At 45.2% G+C, this 15494-nt stretch overlaps 1 protein-coding gene across 4 annotated transcripts in view; it reads right to left on the minus strand.

Moving 5' to 3' along the window:
* FYN (FYN proto-oncogene, Src family tyrosine kinase) overlaps window positions 1-15494 on the minus strand; it is a 203373-nt gene that overhangs the window by 51436 nt on the left and 136443 nt on the right. For all 4 annotated transcript variants that reach the window (XM_033102272.1, XM_033102265.1, XM_033102257.1 and 1 more), the window contains one exon: window positions 2620-2877. In XM_033102272.1, coding sequence (XP_032958163.1) covers window positions 2620-2866 — 247 coding nt within the window. In that variant the 5' untranslated portion in view covers window positions 2867-2877. The remainder of the gene's footprint in view (window positions 1-2619; window positions 2878-15494) is intronic.

Raw genomic sequence — 15494 nt, forward strand, 5'->3', positions numbered from 1 at the left:
GCTCAAACACTTTCGTGAAGCTAACTGCCATGTTGCAGAGGCCCATGTGACAAAGCACTGAGGGTGGCCTCTGGCCAACAGCCAATGAGGAACTTAGTCCTGCCAATGCCACACGAGCTTGGCAGCAGATCCTTCTCAGCTGGACGGTAAGATGACTATGGCCCAGCCAACACACCTTGATTGCATCCTGTGAGAGATTCTGAAATACAGGACCCAGCTAAGTCATTCCTGGGTCCCTGACCTACAGAAACTGTGAGATAATAAACGTGCATTGCTTTAAAGCTGCTAAGTTTTGTGGTAATTTGTTATGCAGTGATTAATAACTAATGCACCCCATGTCTCTGTTCTCTGGCTTCTCATTTTGATCTCCACACACTTTAAAGTGCCTGATGTGGCCTGAAGAACATACAACATGGATTCTACTCTTTACCAAGATGCCATTTTGCTGTGTAGGTAGTTCCAGGGGAACAGATGTGCCCATGGACTTTTCAAGAACCAGCCAGGAAGGCGGGCTTGTCTTTGCTCTCCATCCCACGTGGGACTTCCCATAGGAGAACTGGCACTCAGAAGGTCTGATCCTGCAAAGCAGGGCTCATTTGGCAACCACCTCCCTTTCTTTAAATTTCTTTGCAAGGTTAGAAAACAGACTGGCTTAAAACAAAAAAGTGGGAGCCTGTAAGGTCATGCCTGTTCTCACTGAACACTCTATTAACAGATTCCCTTCGTTACATAATTTAAAAACAAACCCCAGCTCCACGTGTGGAAGACAAGGCACACGAGGGTGCACGGCTTCCGCCCTCTCCCTGCATCAGCCGCCACTTCCTCACTGGGTGTTTTTATCTTCTAGGGATGGGAGGGAGAGTCAAAGGAGGTCACAGGGACACACAGACGCTATTCTTGGCCTGAAAGCACTGAAAGTAGTGGTGGGGAAAAAGGCATGCATATATGATGAAGCCAAATAATACAAGGCAGAAAAACCTGCCAACCTTTGGGGGTACGATGTTTTCACTTTCACATTTTATCAGGGACCAGATGGTCTCTTATACTAAGAGTGTCCCTGACTACAGTCCAGACCCACGCGTTCAAGGCGAGTAACTTTATGCCCCTCTCTAGTGACATTATGAATGCTACCTGCAGACACAGGGATTCATATCCAGCATTGATGAATGAATGAACAAGGTTAATGCCTGTTTCAGCAGAATTCAGAGTCTGGCTGGCAAAGCACTCAGCAGGCACAGGGTGCATGCACTGGGTGCATCTTTGGCTGGTTTTTCTTTTTTTTTTCCTCCTACATCCTCAAGAGACTTCCCTAGACAGCCTGACTGCCTCTTTCCTTCCTCTTTCCATTGTAGGTGCCTTCCAGGAAGGCAGGCAGGATGAGTAAGCATATCTAGCATTCATTTACCTATGTAAGGCTGGCTTTAAAGGGAAAGCTAGATCCATCACAACACAAGGACATAATGGCCCAAAGCTCTGGGTCAGCTTCCCTGGATATAACTACACTGCCGTGTTGTGTGCAGAGGGAAGAAAATCCCTGCTAGTGCCTCAGTAGTGCCAGCTCTCCCAGTAAAAAGGCACAATGGGTCCTTATATAAGACATCAGCTCCCGGATGAGCTGAGAGCACAATGGCGGATGTGTATTTCTTAAAACTTTTGTAATGAACAAAACAATTTTGGAATAAATAATGTCAAATATATAAATACCATGATTCACATCCTGGGAGAGACTTGGAAGACTAAGGATGCATGAGATAACTTGCAAATGTTTCAGAAAACATATGTCTGAGGATGCATGCCAGATATTTTACAAAGTATTAGCTAAGTCAGCAAATGCACATGGCAGTAAAACAGCATGTGGTGGGAAAGAGAAGGAAACAAAACGAAAAAAAAAAAGAAGAAGAGAGAGAGAAAGATCCCTTAAGGATACATAAGATTCGATTTTAAATTGCAAAAGATACATGAAGATACTCGAGGGCTGATAAACTCAGTCACATGGAAGACGACGGGAAGATCAGAGAATCAATGACGATGAATGGCCAAAAAAATAATGCTGCCAAATGACCCCACCGGCTGGGCTGTGACAGGCAGGCTGAAGATAAGGAAGATGGGAGAAGGGGCGACCCTGTCAAGTGGCTCTTAACTGGAGGATGGGAGGAAGGAATGAATTAATATCTGGAAAACTCAAAATACACACTCTCAGATCCAGTCCCAGAGCTTCTGATTTAAAAGCTCCAGGATGGGACTCAGGCACCTGTATTTTGTAAAAGCTACCCTAGTTATTCTGAGCCAGCCAGCCAGCGGAAGGTGAGAGCCACTGGCCTAAAGTGCCCTCGGAAACATTGTATCTCACAACCTACGCAGAACTCTCACAGAGCAGCAAGGCGGGGTCGCAGCACCACTGCCGCCAGCATTCTGTACACCAAAATGTGTACAGCAAGCTCTGGCTTCTTTATTGCTCCTCATCTCATAGATGGTAGGTGGAGATGGAGCAAAAACCTAAATGCCAAGTCCTGAGTCAAAGGGCGCTGACGGGAGCACAAATGTTCAACGGCCAAAAGAGTGAAGAGCAGCTGCTTCCTCCTGCCTCGGCCCTCGGTCACGGTCACGGTCAGGGCTTACCTGTTCCTCCTCTCGTACGCAAGGTTCCCGTATGAGACGAAGAGTTCACACCCCCAAAGACGGTGAGTCCTTGGCCTCCGGCTGCGTGGAAGTTGTTGTAGTTTGGGATGGAGGTCACACCGAAGCTGGGATAGTGCTGAGGAGTGGGGTCTGTGCCATAGCGGTACCCGGAGCTCTGGTTCAGGCTGCCGTCCCTCTCCTCTGTCAGTTTTGTAGCTTCTTTGTCCTTACATTGCACACAGCCCATTATCTAAATTCCTGCAGAAAACATAAAGGAGGCAGGTGAACTTGGATGCTCCTTAGTTGCTGGGGTGCTTGACTATTAAAGAGGGATCATGCATAATAAGGCTTGCCCTGGGGTATTTCAGGCCTGTCAGGCGCATGAGGAAAAGCAGTAGCGAGGGTTGACGGTTAGAAACAATGTCAGGGCCCTTGACTTGACTCTCACATTTGCTCCCCATACGCTCTGGGCGATGGGATCAACACAGAGTTGATGTTCGCCACCCAGCAATTTTCCTCAAATGAGGTCTGCACCCTTAAAATTCTGTAGTATCACACACCTGCCTGTGCACAGCCTAACAACACTTACTATTATGCTTTTCTACAGTCATCTCAAAAAATAATGTATGCTCTAGGAAATGAGTCTCTACAATATTAGAATATAAACCTCCGTCATGGCTAAGGAAATCTAAAGAAGAGAGTACAGGTGTGTTGGAAAAGCCAGAATACAGCCCCGAAACGACTCACTGCACTTCTGCACTCATGGGTACCCATTCTTCAGGACTCATTCAGCAAGTTTCAAGCAATAAGATAATGATAAGCATCAAAATGAAGAAATAGTTGCTGGGTAAAAAAATTAATGGGCAGAAACGAAGCGGTCCAAGTTACTTGCAGGACGTCATGACAGCCTACCGTAACAAAATCATTGGAATCTGCTAATGAATTCTCTACATGTCCATTAGCGGGTGACATCTTTCAGAAACACTTAAAAAATATCATCCCCATGTTCTAGAGGTAATAGTGGATTAAAGACCCGTGTCCTCGTCACCCACCCTCCTCCAAACCTACTCCTCCTGAGCAGCTCATCTCAGAAAATGGCACTACTGACGGCCCACTTGCTCAAGTCCGAATCCTCAGAAGCGTCCTTCTTTGCTTCTTTTTGTTTATTCTCATTCTTCCTGTCTCACACTGTACTATCTAAACATGCTGAACTTCTCAGTTCCTCAAAGGTTTCCTTCTTTCCGCTCTCCTTCAGGCCGTGGAACATGGCTTTGGACACTCTCCCCCTCTCCTCTTTGATATGCAATACACCCTTCATGTTCCAGTTAAGACCCTGCTTCCTCTGCAATGTCTTCTCTGATTCTCCATCCTCCCCCAGGCTGAGGTGGTGCTCTTCTGATGTGCTCCCATGGCATCTTGATTTCCCTCAGACTGGCACCTATGGCACCATACTAAAACATGGCCGGTCCACTTGTTTCATTGCACAATTGACTGTGAGTTCCAGGAAAGCAGGGGCCTGTCTATTTTTGTCATGGTTTTATTGCCAGTTCCTGGACACATAGCAAGCGCTCAAGAAAGAGCAACTGAATGAGCGAAGATTATCTAGCCCACCATGTTTCTCTTTCATCCTTTCTTTCTCTTTGCATCAAGACCAACCCTTCTTCCAGTGGCATTTATCTGCAGTGTGCCTTACACTTTGGAATCTACTGGTATGTGTGAGAAGTGAAGATGATTCAGAAATCCAAGCTGGTTAAATGACCCTCATCATGGACTGCAATACCCTGTCAAGTTGGCAGTGAGGAGGTATGCAATGGATACCCTTGGCAAAACTATTAAAAGTGGCCCATTTGGGACCAAAGAACAAAATAAGAAACACATGACACCATGTGGAATTACATGTATTCACTGGGGAGGGCACAGCGGGTACAGGATGGGAAGGGACTTGATGCAGTGAAGGAGAATGAAAGAGCTAGTTTTTCTACAGCACCTTGCAAACCACAGTAGGGAGCGCCACGTCAGATATGGAGCCTCTTGGGGGGCACTGTCTGAGCACTGCTTTTCTTCTGGAGGGGTCATGGAAGCAATATCAGACTCAAGCCCTTTCACATAACATGTTTCAATAAATACTCACTGAATTGAATGTGAGTTCCTGAGAATGGAAGTGTTTGGAAATGAGCCGCCTACTGCTTGAGCTGAGATCACCAAATCTGGAACACATTTACTTGTAAATCATTCACGATTAACTTACAGTCTACTGCGTCCAACATGCTCTCTAACTTACGGTAAACGAATGCGATTTTAACAAGTTTCCAATAGCAAACGAAAAAAACATCTCCAAGGCATGATTTACTGAAGGAATTTCATCATTTGTTGTTGGTATTGCTTCATAAGACTGATAAATGTCTTGCTCGCTTTATGTTAACTATTTCATGGTGGAACATCACTCCAAGCTTCTACCAAGGAAAGACAGAAGACACTTCTTGTCCCAGATGCTTTTTTCAGGGATTTCACTGATCTACTGTATTTAGAGGATGTGAGACCTGAATCACAGAATAACAGCATTAACACCAGGGGTGATTTTGCTTCCCCACCAAGGGACATATTAGACAATAGCTGGAGACAGTTTTGGCTGTCACAACTCGGGGATAAGGGATACTATTGGGACCTAGTGGGGAAAGGTCAAGGAGGCTGCCAAACATCCCACAATGAACAGGACAGCCTCCAACAACAAAGAATTACCGGGCTCCAAATGCTAATAGTGTCAAGGTCAAGAAATCCTGATCTGTGGAGAGGAAAGAATTTACACCTGCAGCTTTGAAACAGTATAACAGCTATTTCCCTTATATGCATGGGATTAGCATGCAATACAGAATGTCTTCCTTAGGTACGCCAGGTAAGAGGAGGTGAGTTAAAAAAATTGACATGAAATGCTCTGACTTTTCTCTAGAAGCTTGTTCCTCTATAGAGAAAAGAATCTAAAATCAATGAGAACTCTTGATTATAAACTACTCTTCCAACTCCAACAAAACAGAACAAAATCCCACATCAGAACCCTGCAGCATACAGGACCCTACAACTAACCAAACTCAGAAAAAACACAGTCTTCCAAAATCCACTAAAAAAAGTATTCCCATTGTAATAGACGAATAACAGCTTACATGTAATTCTATCAAATAATGGAAGAAAATAAATAGTAAGCACCTAAAGACAGCGATTATGTGTTGGTTTTTGTTTTATTATTACATTTCCGGTGTCCAGAACAGTGCCTGACACACAAAAGGAACTCAGTAAATATTTGTTAAATGATTCAATGCAAAACCTCAATCAAAATCCTTGTGGAGAAAACAATTCTCTTTTATAGAAGGCACAGCTCTGTTACAACTTCATGTATTTATAGTTTTGAGTAAGGAAAGTTTCTGCACGGGTCTTGCTTCCTCCTTCCTCTTCATGACAAACATGAAGAAACTGAAGGAAATCAGGAAATGCAGGCTCAAGCCATTGAAAGTTAATCCTAATGAAAATATTTGTATAAGAACTTGTGGTCTTCTTCCTCCCACTTGGGGTGGTCTGACTAACGATTTCCTGATGGAGAGTCAGAAGATGCCACGTGAGTTGTACGCAATGTGGCTTCAGGCTCCTTGCCACGAGGCAAACTTCTTGGCATTTGAGTTACAATGAAAACATCCTTTATTATGCACAGTTTTGTGGTGGGGCTTTTATGGCCACTACTATAGGTTCATCATAAACATACAATGCACTAATATACTTGTTCAAGATCTGTGGGGCATTGGGAAACACTGAATAATGCCATTCCAAGAGTGGGTCCCTGGAGTGACTCTGGTCAGTATAAATCACACACCATGAACTCATGACCATTGTTCCCCGCACGTTGTTCTGCCTAGAAAAACGGATGGAGAAGCCCTTTGACCAACAGGGTCCCGCATCTATGGTCAAAGTTTCTGGATTAGAGCTGTAAAGCTCCCTATTTGCCAATCCTACTGCAAACTAAGGGGCTCTGTTTCTACTATGTAAGTCAAAACTGATTTATGTACAATTTCCTTAGTCCTACAAATCTCCTCGTATGTGCCAACAGTATTAAGCAACTTGGGGAAGAGTTGCCAAAGAGAGACTGCAAGGATTGCCACACCCTGTTCCCATGAGCTGTAAGATGCCATCACTTTTGGGTGCTATGCCATGTGCGGCCCCAGAGTCCTCCTTCACATGGCCCTCGAGTGATGGACTGAAGGTGACATAAAGGCTGGAATGTATCTGCTACTCTGGCTGCTGATCTACAGTGAGTCTGGTCGAACATACATTCCCTCCACTGATGCCAGAGACCATGTTCTGGCCGGCTAGATGGTCATTAAATACAGATATGTTCATGTTTTCTCATATGCCAATCAATGATGCAACACCTGTATGCACAGGTTATAGCATCACAGAACTTTTGAGAAGATTTCAGGTGTGTGCGAGAGCTAGGTAGCAAAAATGGAAAAAGGCCACTGGCAGTCTTCGGCAAAAGCAAATTACTTTCACTTGAGACACATACATTTGCAGGCAGAGGAGGGATGGCAGGAAGAGGAAAGGTGAAACTGACAACAAGTAACTTTAATTTCAGCAGCGTCAGCACTTTTGTCTCAGAAACCAGCTAAGGTGGGTGTGGAGAAGGGACAGCCTTAGGCATAAGACACCATCCTTGCTCCTGACAGCCCAGACTTTGGAGAGTGACAGGTAAAGCCACGGTGGCCTGTACTCTGATGTGGCATGTTTCTGGGTGCTATCATTCACTATTCCTTTAGCTGGTCTCCACTTTACCTGGGCAGGTATCAACATAAAAGAACAAGGAAGGGAACCTAGAAACCAAACCCAAGTGACTGAGATGGGGACAGTTGAAAAATAATTTAAGCTGAACTGTAGATTGACTGCAGAGTTTCATCCACATCTCTAGGAGAAAAGGAAAAACTGGCAGTTTAAGAAGCAAACCCCCTTTGCAGCAATAGCACGAGGCAAGAAGATGTGGCAGAGACACATTAGCAATGACTTAAGTTCATGGCAGGGGGCTTTTGATCCTTGTAGAAATGAGAAACACTCACAAGAATCAACTTGAGGTGTTTGGCTCCATTCTCAAAGGAGAAAACGAAACCCTTGAAGTCTACAGAAGCCTGGCCTTAGTTGTCCCATGTAATTGCTGGAGCACGACATTTGGGGAAGATGAATGCAACACACAGGCAGCAAAGGTAGTTGGTCCCCAGAACGTGTCACCCACATTTCCTAACATTTCCAATCCTTTATGATGATTTTCAATCCTCTTTGTAGGACACTGCGTCTTGACACCTCCATAAGGGAGCGCACGCAGTGCTGTCTTCTGGGGACAGCCAGGACAGAAGGGCCCATGATGACTGGGGACCCTGCTGGACAATCCTGGAAGCACAAACACTCCCCAAGGTCCTGAAGCAGAGATAAGGTCACACTTGGGACAGCACTTTGGAGATGTAAGTACTTGAGGCCTGAACAACATACAGCAGTGGTGCTGGCTCCTGCCAGTCGTCTGAGACCAGCTAAAAAAGGAGCACGTAGGACTCCACCAACACGGGAAAATCCTCCATGGGCTGCTCACTGAAAATACGTGCCTTGCTGAAGAGGTGTGACCCAGATTCCTGCCCCCAGTGTACAAGCCCTGGGCCTTGTGAATGACTTTCGTGCTTAGGTATCTTATTTGGCATAGCTGCCTTTCACAAAGAGGAATTAGCTTAGGTGGACGTGACCTCCCCAGGTGAGCCCTGGAGAGGGACTTGGCTCTTTCTGGAGAAGCAGATTCAAAGCACGGGAGGCATTCCATTGCTCGCTTTGAAGCCAGAGCAGGTTACATGGCCCGGAATGTGGCTAGCCTCTAGGAACTGGGAATAGTCCCCAGCTGGGGACAGGAAAGAAATGGGGACCTCAGTTTTAATAACCACAAGGAACTGACTTGGGTCAAGAATGTGAAGGAGCCTGGAAATGGATTCTTCTCCAGTCAAGACTCCAGATAAGAAGGCTGTCAGCCTTGTGAACAGAGAGGCCAGCCACACCAGGCCTGGACTCGAGACTCAGAGCTGAGAGCTGTTAAACAAATGGCTGTTGTTTAAGCCACGCCGTTAGTAGCAATTTGTTACACAGCAATAGAAAAGAAATACATATTTTAGTGGGATGGAGCACCATGGAAATGAAAGCTCCAACCTCGGCAGCGATGACCAAAATAAAAGAAGGGCTCCTCGCAAGCCAGGTGCTGTGCTATGTGCTGGAACATGCTACCTCAGTAAAGTCTCAGGACAATCCTAAGATGGAGGTATTATCGCTTTCCCTCACTTTACGACGGAGGAACAGAAGGGTTGGGAATTTGTCTGCAGCTCAGTCAGGGGTGGAGATGGGATTTGACGCCAGACAAGACTGATTCCATCACCAGCACATGGAGCTGCTACACTGCAGTCGCCTCTTGCCCCATGGAATCCTGGCCAGGCCACGGAAGGGTGTGGGTGTGAGGGTGGGAGGAGCGGAGGGAGAGCCCTGTGGGGAAGGTCCCCCCCGGTCCTACAGAGCCCGACTTCATGTGCATGACTAATGAAGGACCGGATTTCGGGTACTAGGCCTCACTCCCCAACATGCACACTTTACCCCCTGAGACTGGCTCTGTAGGGGTGCTGGGACCAGGCGAGGTGCAGTGAGTCACCAGCTTCCATGATGTGGTTTGGCATCTTAATGAACGTTTGAGCCAATTTCTGCTTTGACAGAAAGCAGCCCTTCGTTTCCTGATAGTTCCTAGACATGGCGGGGTATTTATATATACCGTGAAGGAATCAGGATTGGTTTCTTTGGTATAAACGTGACCCTTCCTACTGCCTTTAAAACGTGATTTGCTTTATAGGCAAAACTTTCTAGAACATATTTACTGCATAAACTAAGCTATACATGTAAGGCCTCCTCCAAGCACAAAATAACAAATTTCTGCTCGTGGTGGGGTCCTGGGAGGGCAAGGCCCCCACCAAACACAAGTGATAAAACACTCTATCTCTGAGGTGAGAAGACTGATGTAAAAGCGGAAATATACACAATACAGGCCCTGGCCACATGCAACAATGGAAGAACAGAGCTTATTCAAAAATCAAATCAAAGCTCTGCTTCAGAAACAGTACAAGGTGGAGTTGGACCCACTTGATCATTTACGCTTGACTTGCAAAGGCACTCTGGAGGGTGAGGAAGATGGATTTTGTTCTATACAGCTCAGCGAGGGAATTGAACTAACATAAATCACTCATAAAATGTCACATTACTTGAAGAGAAAGCCACATTCCTGGCGCCTAGAATATTTTTTTGGCGCTTCCTCTGGCTTGTCTTGTTCAAATGACCCCCAGGCTTGGAAGCAGCAGCTCACAGGCCTGTAGCATTTTCTCTTTTCCCTTCTGTATCACCTTCCATTCCCCAACGCCCAGAGATTTAAAAACACTTAATAAAAAGAAATGGAAGCATTAGATGCCAATGGTGAAATTTAACATTGCAGTCAACTAAATGCTGGAACCATTCCCAAACCCAAAAGGCCAAATGAGATTTTTAACACCAAACCGTGGAAAGGCTCCAAAGGTGGGAAGCACATTTTCTTCTTACATTCAACTTCACTTCTACCTTAGGGTTAAGACAAAAGGGAAATGGTGATAAAAATAAGGGTGCATTTAAACTGTCCATGCCTAAGGGTTCAGAAAGATTTAGAGCACAGATTGTAAAGTTTTTCAGGCCTTCTCCCATGCCTTTTTGGATCATACACAAGTTCCTTGTGGTTAGTATTTTAAAATTTTATCTTATTTTATTTTTATTGAGATATAATTCACGTACCACAAAATCCATAGTCTTAAAAGTGTACAGTTCACTGGTTTTTAATGTATTTACAAAGGAAACCATTACCACGACCTAATTCCAGAACATTTTCATTACCCAAAAAGAAACCTATACCCATAAAGCAGTTACTTCCATTCCCTTCTCACGCTAGTCCCTGGCAACCACTAATCTACTTTATGTCTCTATGGATTTGCTTATTCTGGACATATCATATGAAGCATATAATACGTGGCCTTGGGTGACTGGATTCTTTTACTTGGCATAATGTTTTCAAGGTTCATTCATTTTGTAGCATGATTTAGGACTTCATTCCTCTTTATGGCTGAAGAATATTCCATTGTATACCACTTGTTTACCCATCATCAGTTGATAGACATTTTGTTGTTTCCACTTTTTGGCTATTATGATTAATGCTGCTATAAACATTCATGTCTAAGCTTTTATGTGGACATATGCTTTCAATTCTCCTGGGTTAATATTTTAATATATAAGCAATTTACATATATTGCTTATATTTAGAAAAAACCTAAGATTAGGTAAATGCGAAAGCATGTTTATTGGAAATTCAAAGAAAGGAAAAGCAACTCATGAAACATGGGAAAATGTTACCTACAGTAGTAATCAAAAAAACCACAATTTAGATTAGTGAGATACTTGCACTTCTACATGAATAAAATTTAAAAAAGAAGTCTGTCCAGTAGTGATGAAGTTCTCTTGACATGCATATTCTCCTGCACTGATGACAGAAGACTGAGAATAAGTGGTATATAACACATTCAATTTGGCAGTATTATCAAAAAACCCTAAAAATGGGCCTACTCTTTGTGAATCTGTGCTCAAGAGATACTTTTTAAAAATGACATATGAAGAGGTTCTATGAAGTGTTATTTGTCATTTGAAGGGTAACTCAATAAATTCAGAATGACAGTACTTGGGAACCTAACCAGGAGATCTGGTGACTTAAGTATCTGTAGGACCTCTCGGTGAGTAAGGGCCTGAAGACTACACATGGACACGGCTCTCAGAAGGTGGGGAGGATAGAGCAAGGCACTGTTGTTTCCTGGATGCCTGCTGGTGGTGGAGACAAGGGGATTTGCTTAGGATACCCTACAGAAAAATTCTGTATTTTCCTCTTGTTACCTTCACTTTTTCTTGTTGGGACATTCAGCTTGGCATTTTGATGCTTTGACTTTTGCCTCTGACTAGAATTCCCCAAGCCGAGAATTTGGGGCAATCCAAGCAGGGCACAGAACAGTAACCAACACTGGTTTATGTGACCTGAAATTTTCCTGAAAAATAAAAGATCCAACAAAGAGGTTTCTTCCTAATGTTGATATTCAGTCAAGAGTCTTTCCTTCCTCCTTGGCCCTGTTCTATGAAAACAACCGGAGAAAAACAAAAATAAAAACAAAAATGTGGACTTCTATTCATGAACCAGCAAAGAGAAACAGGAAAGTCAGTGTCACATCTGGGCCACGGTGGCAGAGACTGGCTTTCTGGGTTGAACTGGCCGAGGGCCCAAGGGTTAGAGTGTCACCTGGCGGAGCCACAAGAAAACACATTAGCACAAAGCAGCTGTTGGAACGGGCGTCATCAATGCCCCCTCCCTGCCAGTGCAGAGAATGAAAGCCAGCGAGGTTCACTCTACAATGCTGAACAAAACCCCTCTCTGCCGATCTTCTAGTCTCTAGAGAGGTTTCTCGCCAGACGACTCTGCAAATGTGGCCTCACCTTTTCAAAAATCAGTGATTCCTTTCCCTGCCCCCCTTTAATTCACCAGCTCCAGTCAAGAAGATCCATTCCTTTAAAGGAACAGAATGGACTTTGAATAAGGAAATTTCACTTTTCTCCTTTTTGCCCTGGAGCTCACGTGTGTGTTGTGGCCTCCACGGCTCCCCTTTCCACCGATCACTTATCTGGTTATGAAGTCGGAGCCCATCAAAATCTACTGCCCCGAGAAGTTGGTGGCAAAGCCATTTGCACTGTGGTTTTGGAACTGAGGCTGATGTCTGTTCTTTGAAGAAGGACATGAAGCCCGGTTCTCCCTCCTCTGGATCTTTATGTTGGCACTTTCTCAAGTTGCAAAGAGTTAGCAACACCAGAAGCCATAACTTTCGCATCTCTTGCAGTGGTTTTGAATTTCAAAGCTTCTCGGCAGCTGTTTTGGTGTGAATGCTGATAAAGTAGGCTGTCAGAAAACATACCCCTCTCCTATTCCATGGCCTCTACTGGGACAAGGAACAACAGTGATGGTGATGATGGGAACAGGGGAGCAGAGAGGCCGACCGACTCTAGCCCGCCCCCTCCTGCTGTTTCCTCTCCTAAAAGGAATGAGGACTGTCTCTGCCTTCCCTTGACTTTTCTTTCCTTAGCCCTGATGAGCCCAGATTGATTGACTGTGTGCTGTTGCTTAATTTCACAAGAGGTCTGCACTCATGAATGCAAGCTGAGTGCCATCAGAGACAAGGAAATTAAAGGAGGGAGATAAAATAAGCAAGAGGAATAGGACATAAAACCCTCAAGAGGCAGTGATGCTTTCCCCAGCTGCATATAAAACAGTATTTGGGATGACAAACTGTGGCCACTTTGTGTGGGAGAGACATGTATTCACGGGCTAGACCACTTGTTGATGACGTACTTGGCACCTGATAGAAATCCAGTCCGGTTTCTGCTGACAAATCCAAAACGGGAAGACTTGGTTTATATACCAGCATACATTTTATAAACACTACGGCTTATAAAATTTATGATAAAGTAATTCAACAGTGACTTTTTACTTGGCATATGAATGAGGCAGAGTATGATTTTTGTTTTTAGAGTGTTGTCTTGCAGAGTAATTGAACTTGGGGTTATCTCCTTAAAGATGGCAGCATAGAAGTTTATCTTCTCCTTTTCCTGAGAGCTTGCAGGATTCTGGTATCATACAGGGTTGTCCTGAGCATAGAGGAACAGAGCCTTGCCACCTTAGGCGCAAATCCACATCACTGAAAATAAGGGAGTAGTGGGAGGATGAAGGCAGGTGAAGGGTGTGGCAGACTGCACACTGTGCCACCAAATCCACAGTAACAGCACTTTAACATGGCTGAACATGCTACGCAGGGGAAGACTCCATTTTTCAGACTCGCTTGCAGCTAGGCATGGCCATGTCACTTAATTCCGCCCAACTGGTTGTGAGTGGATGTGATATATTCAACCCCTGCGTCCTTCAAAAGGGAGTGGGTTGCTCTCCCTTTGCCTTCCCGCTTCCTGTGGACTGAAAAGTGGATGTGGTGCTGGGGACCTGGCTTCAACCAGACAGGATGGCAACCTAATAGGGAATGGCAGGCTGTAGGACGGTAGGGCCCTGCGCCCTGGAAACCCTTGTGACGCACAGCTGCTCATCTGCCCTATGGCTCGGATCAGGGACCCCAACACAAGCGCGCATGAACATCTGTCTTATGTGAGCCACTGTTTTTTTGCAGGGGGAGTGAGGTGGGGCCTTTCATTTATAAGATAGCCTGTACCCCAACAAAACAGGAAGCAATCCAAACACAGAGGTCAAAGGGTAGCTCTGTTGGCCACTTGTTTGTTTTTCCTCGTCTCTAGAACTAGTAAGAGCGTCTGACCTCCTCTGATAATCTAAGTTAACCTTGGATGAAGGCAGGTTAGTAGGATAACAACAGTAACGAATCGTAATAATAGCTACCATTTATTGAGAACTGATTTTCTGTGTGGCACCTCACATATGGTATTTTATTTCATCCTCAGAACAACCCTGAAAGGGTATTTCACAGTTAAGAAACGTTGGGCTCTCCTTTGTTGGAGGGTTCCTATCCACCCTTGTTTAGGAGCCAGATGGGAGACTGGTTCTTCTGGAGCTGCTGACACCTTTGCCCCCCTTACACCCTCTGCACTTGTGTCACCAGTAAAGAGGTAGATTCTCAAAAAAAAAAAAAAAAAAAAAAGAAAAGAAAAGAAAAGAAAAGACACCTTGGGCTCTTAGAAGTCAGTAACTTGCCCAGGGCACCCAGTCAGCGGGACCTGCACCCAAGGCCGTGTCCAACGAATCACATCCTCATCCTCTTCCTACTACCCCACGCTCCCTTTTGAGATACGTGCTGAACTGCAGCCATCATCTTTTTTTTCCCCTAAAAAAGCCCCATCACATGGAGGCTCCAATTTGCTGGGGCTCTTCCCTCGAGTTGTTAGGTACAGCTCTTCCCCTCCTGAGCTGCTAGAGATGAGGAAGTTAAAAAGAAAACAATAATAAGAACAAAGAGCCTCCCCTCCAACAAAAGTTACTCAGATATCAACGTAGCCGTAGTAACGCCTCACGTTTTCAACTGTATAATTTCTCTTGCATTCTTGTTTCCTTCCTTTTATTTACCTTCAGTCCTACTTCCAGCCTTTATTCAGCAAACATATTTTGATCCTCTGTGACAGGCACTGTGCACAGGGCTGTGGATACAAAGTCAGGTAAACAAGGCCCCTACCCTTGAGACGCTTATGTACACTCAGGAGGGAGACAGACAAGTGAATCAGTGGAGGCGGGGTGGGGAGGGAGCGCAGAGGGAGCCTGACTTCCAGGCTAACGACTGTGAAGGTGAGTGGACATTGCCCCAGGAGAGGAGGAGGTGGGCATGCAGGGGCTGCGAGCGCAGAGGGGCGGCACGGCGTGGCTCCATGTGGCTGACTGGATGTGTCCCCATATGTACAAAGCACTGAAACATGTGGTAGGCAGATCGCAAGGCTCTGGGCTCCAAGAGTGAAGGAGACAGGCTCCTGCTCAAAAGGTGCTTACAGCTTACTGGAATGGATACGTGCGCTAGCAAGGCAGTTGGAAATCAAGCCAGATCATAAACAACTACGTGTCCACTCTACTGAGCGCTCACTATGGTGCCTGATGCTTTGCTATGTGCAACCAGCAAATTGTGTCTTTCGACCTATCAACAGCCTTGTGAACTGGGTATTGCTATCATCAGTGCTTTACAGACGGGGGCGTGGGGGGGTGGGGTTAAGTGTAGGGAGGT

The sequence above is a fragment of the Rhinolophus ferrumequinum genome, chromosome 3 (genome assembly GCF_004115265.2).
Source record: "Rhinolophus ferrumequinum isolate MPI-CBG mRhiFer1 chromosome 3, mRhiFer1_v1.p, whole genome shotgun sequence".
Classification (NCBI taxonomy): domain Eukaryota; kingdom Metazoa; phylum Chordata; class Mammalia; order Chiroptera; family Rhinolophidae; genus Rhinolophus; species Rhinolophus ferrumequinum.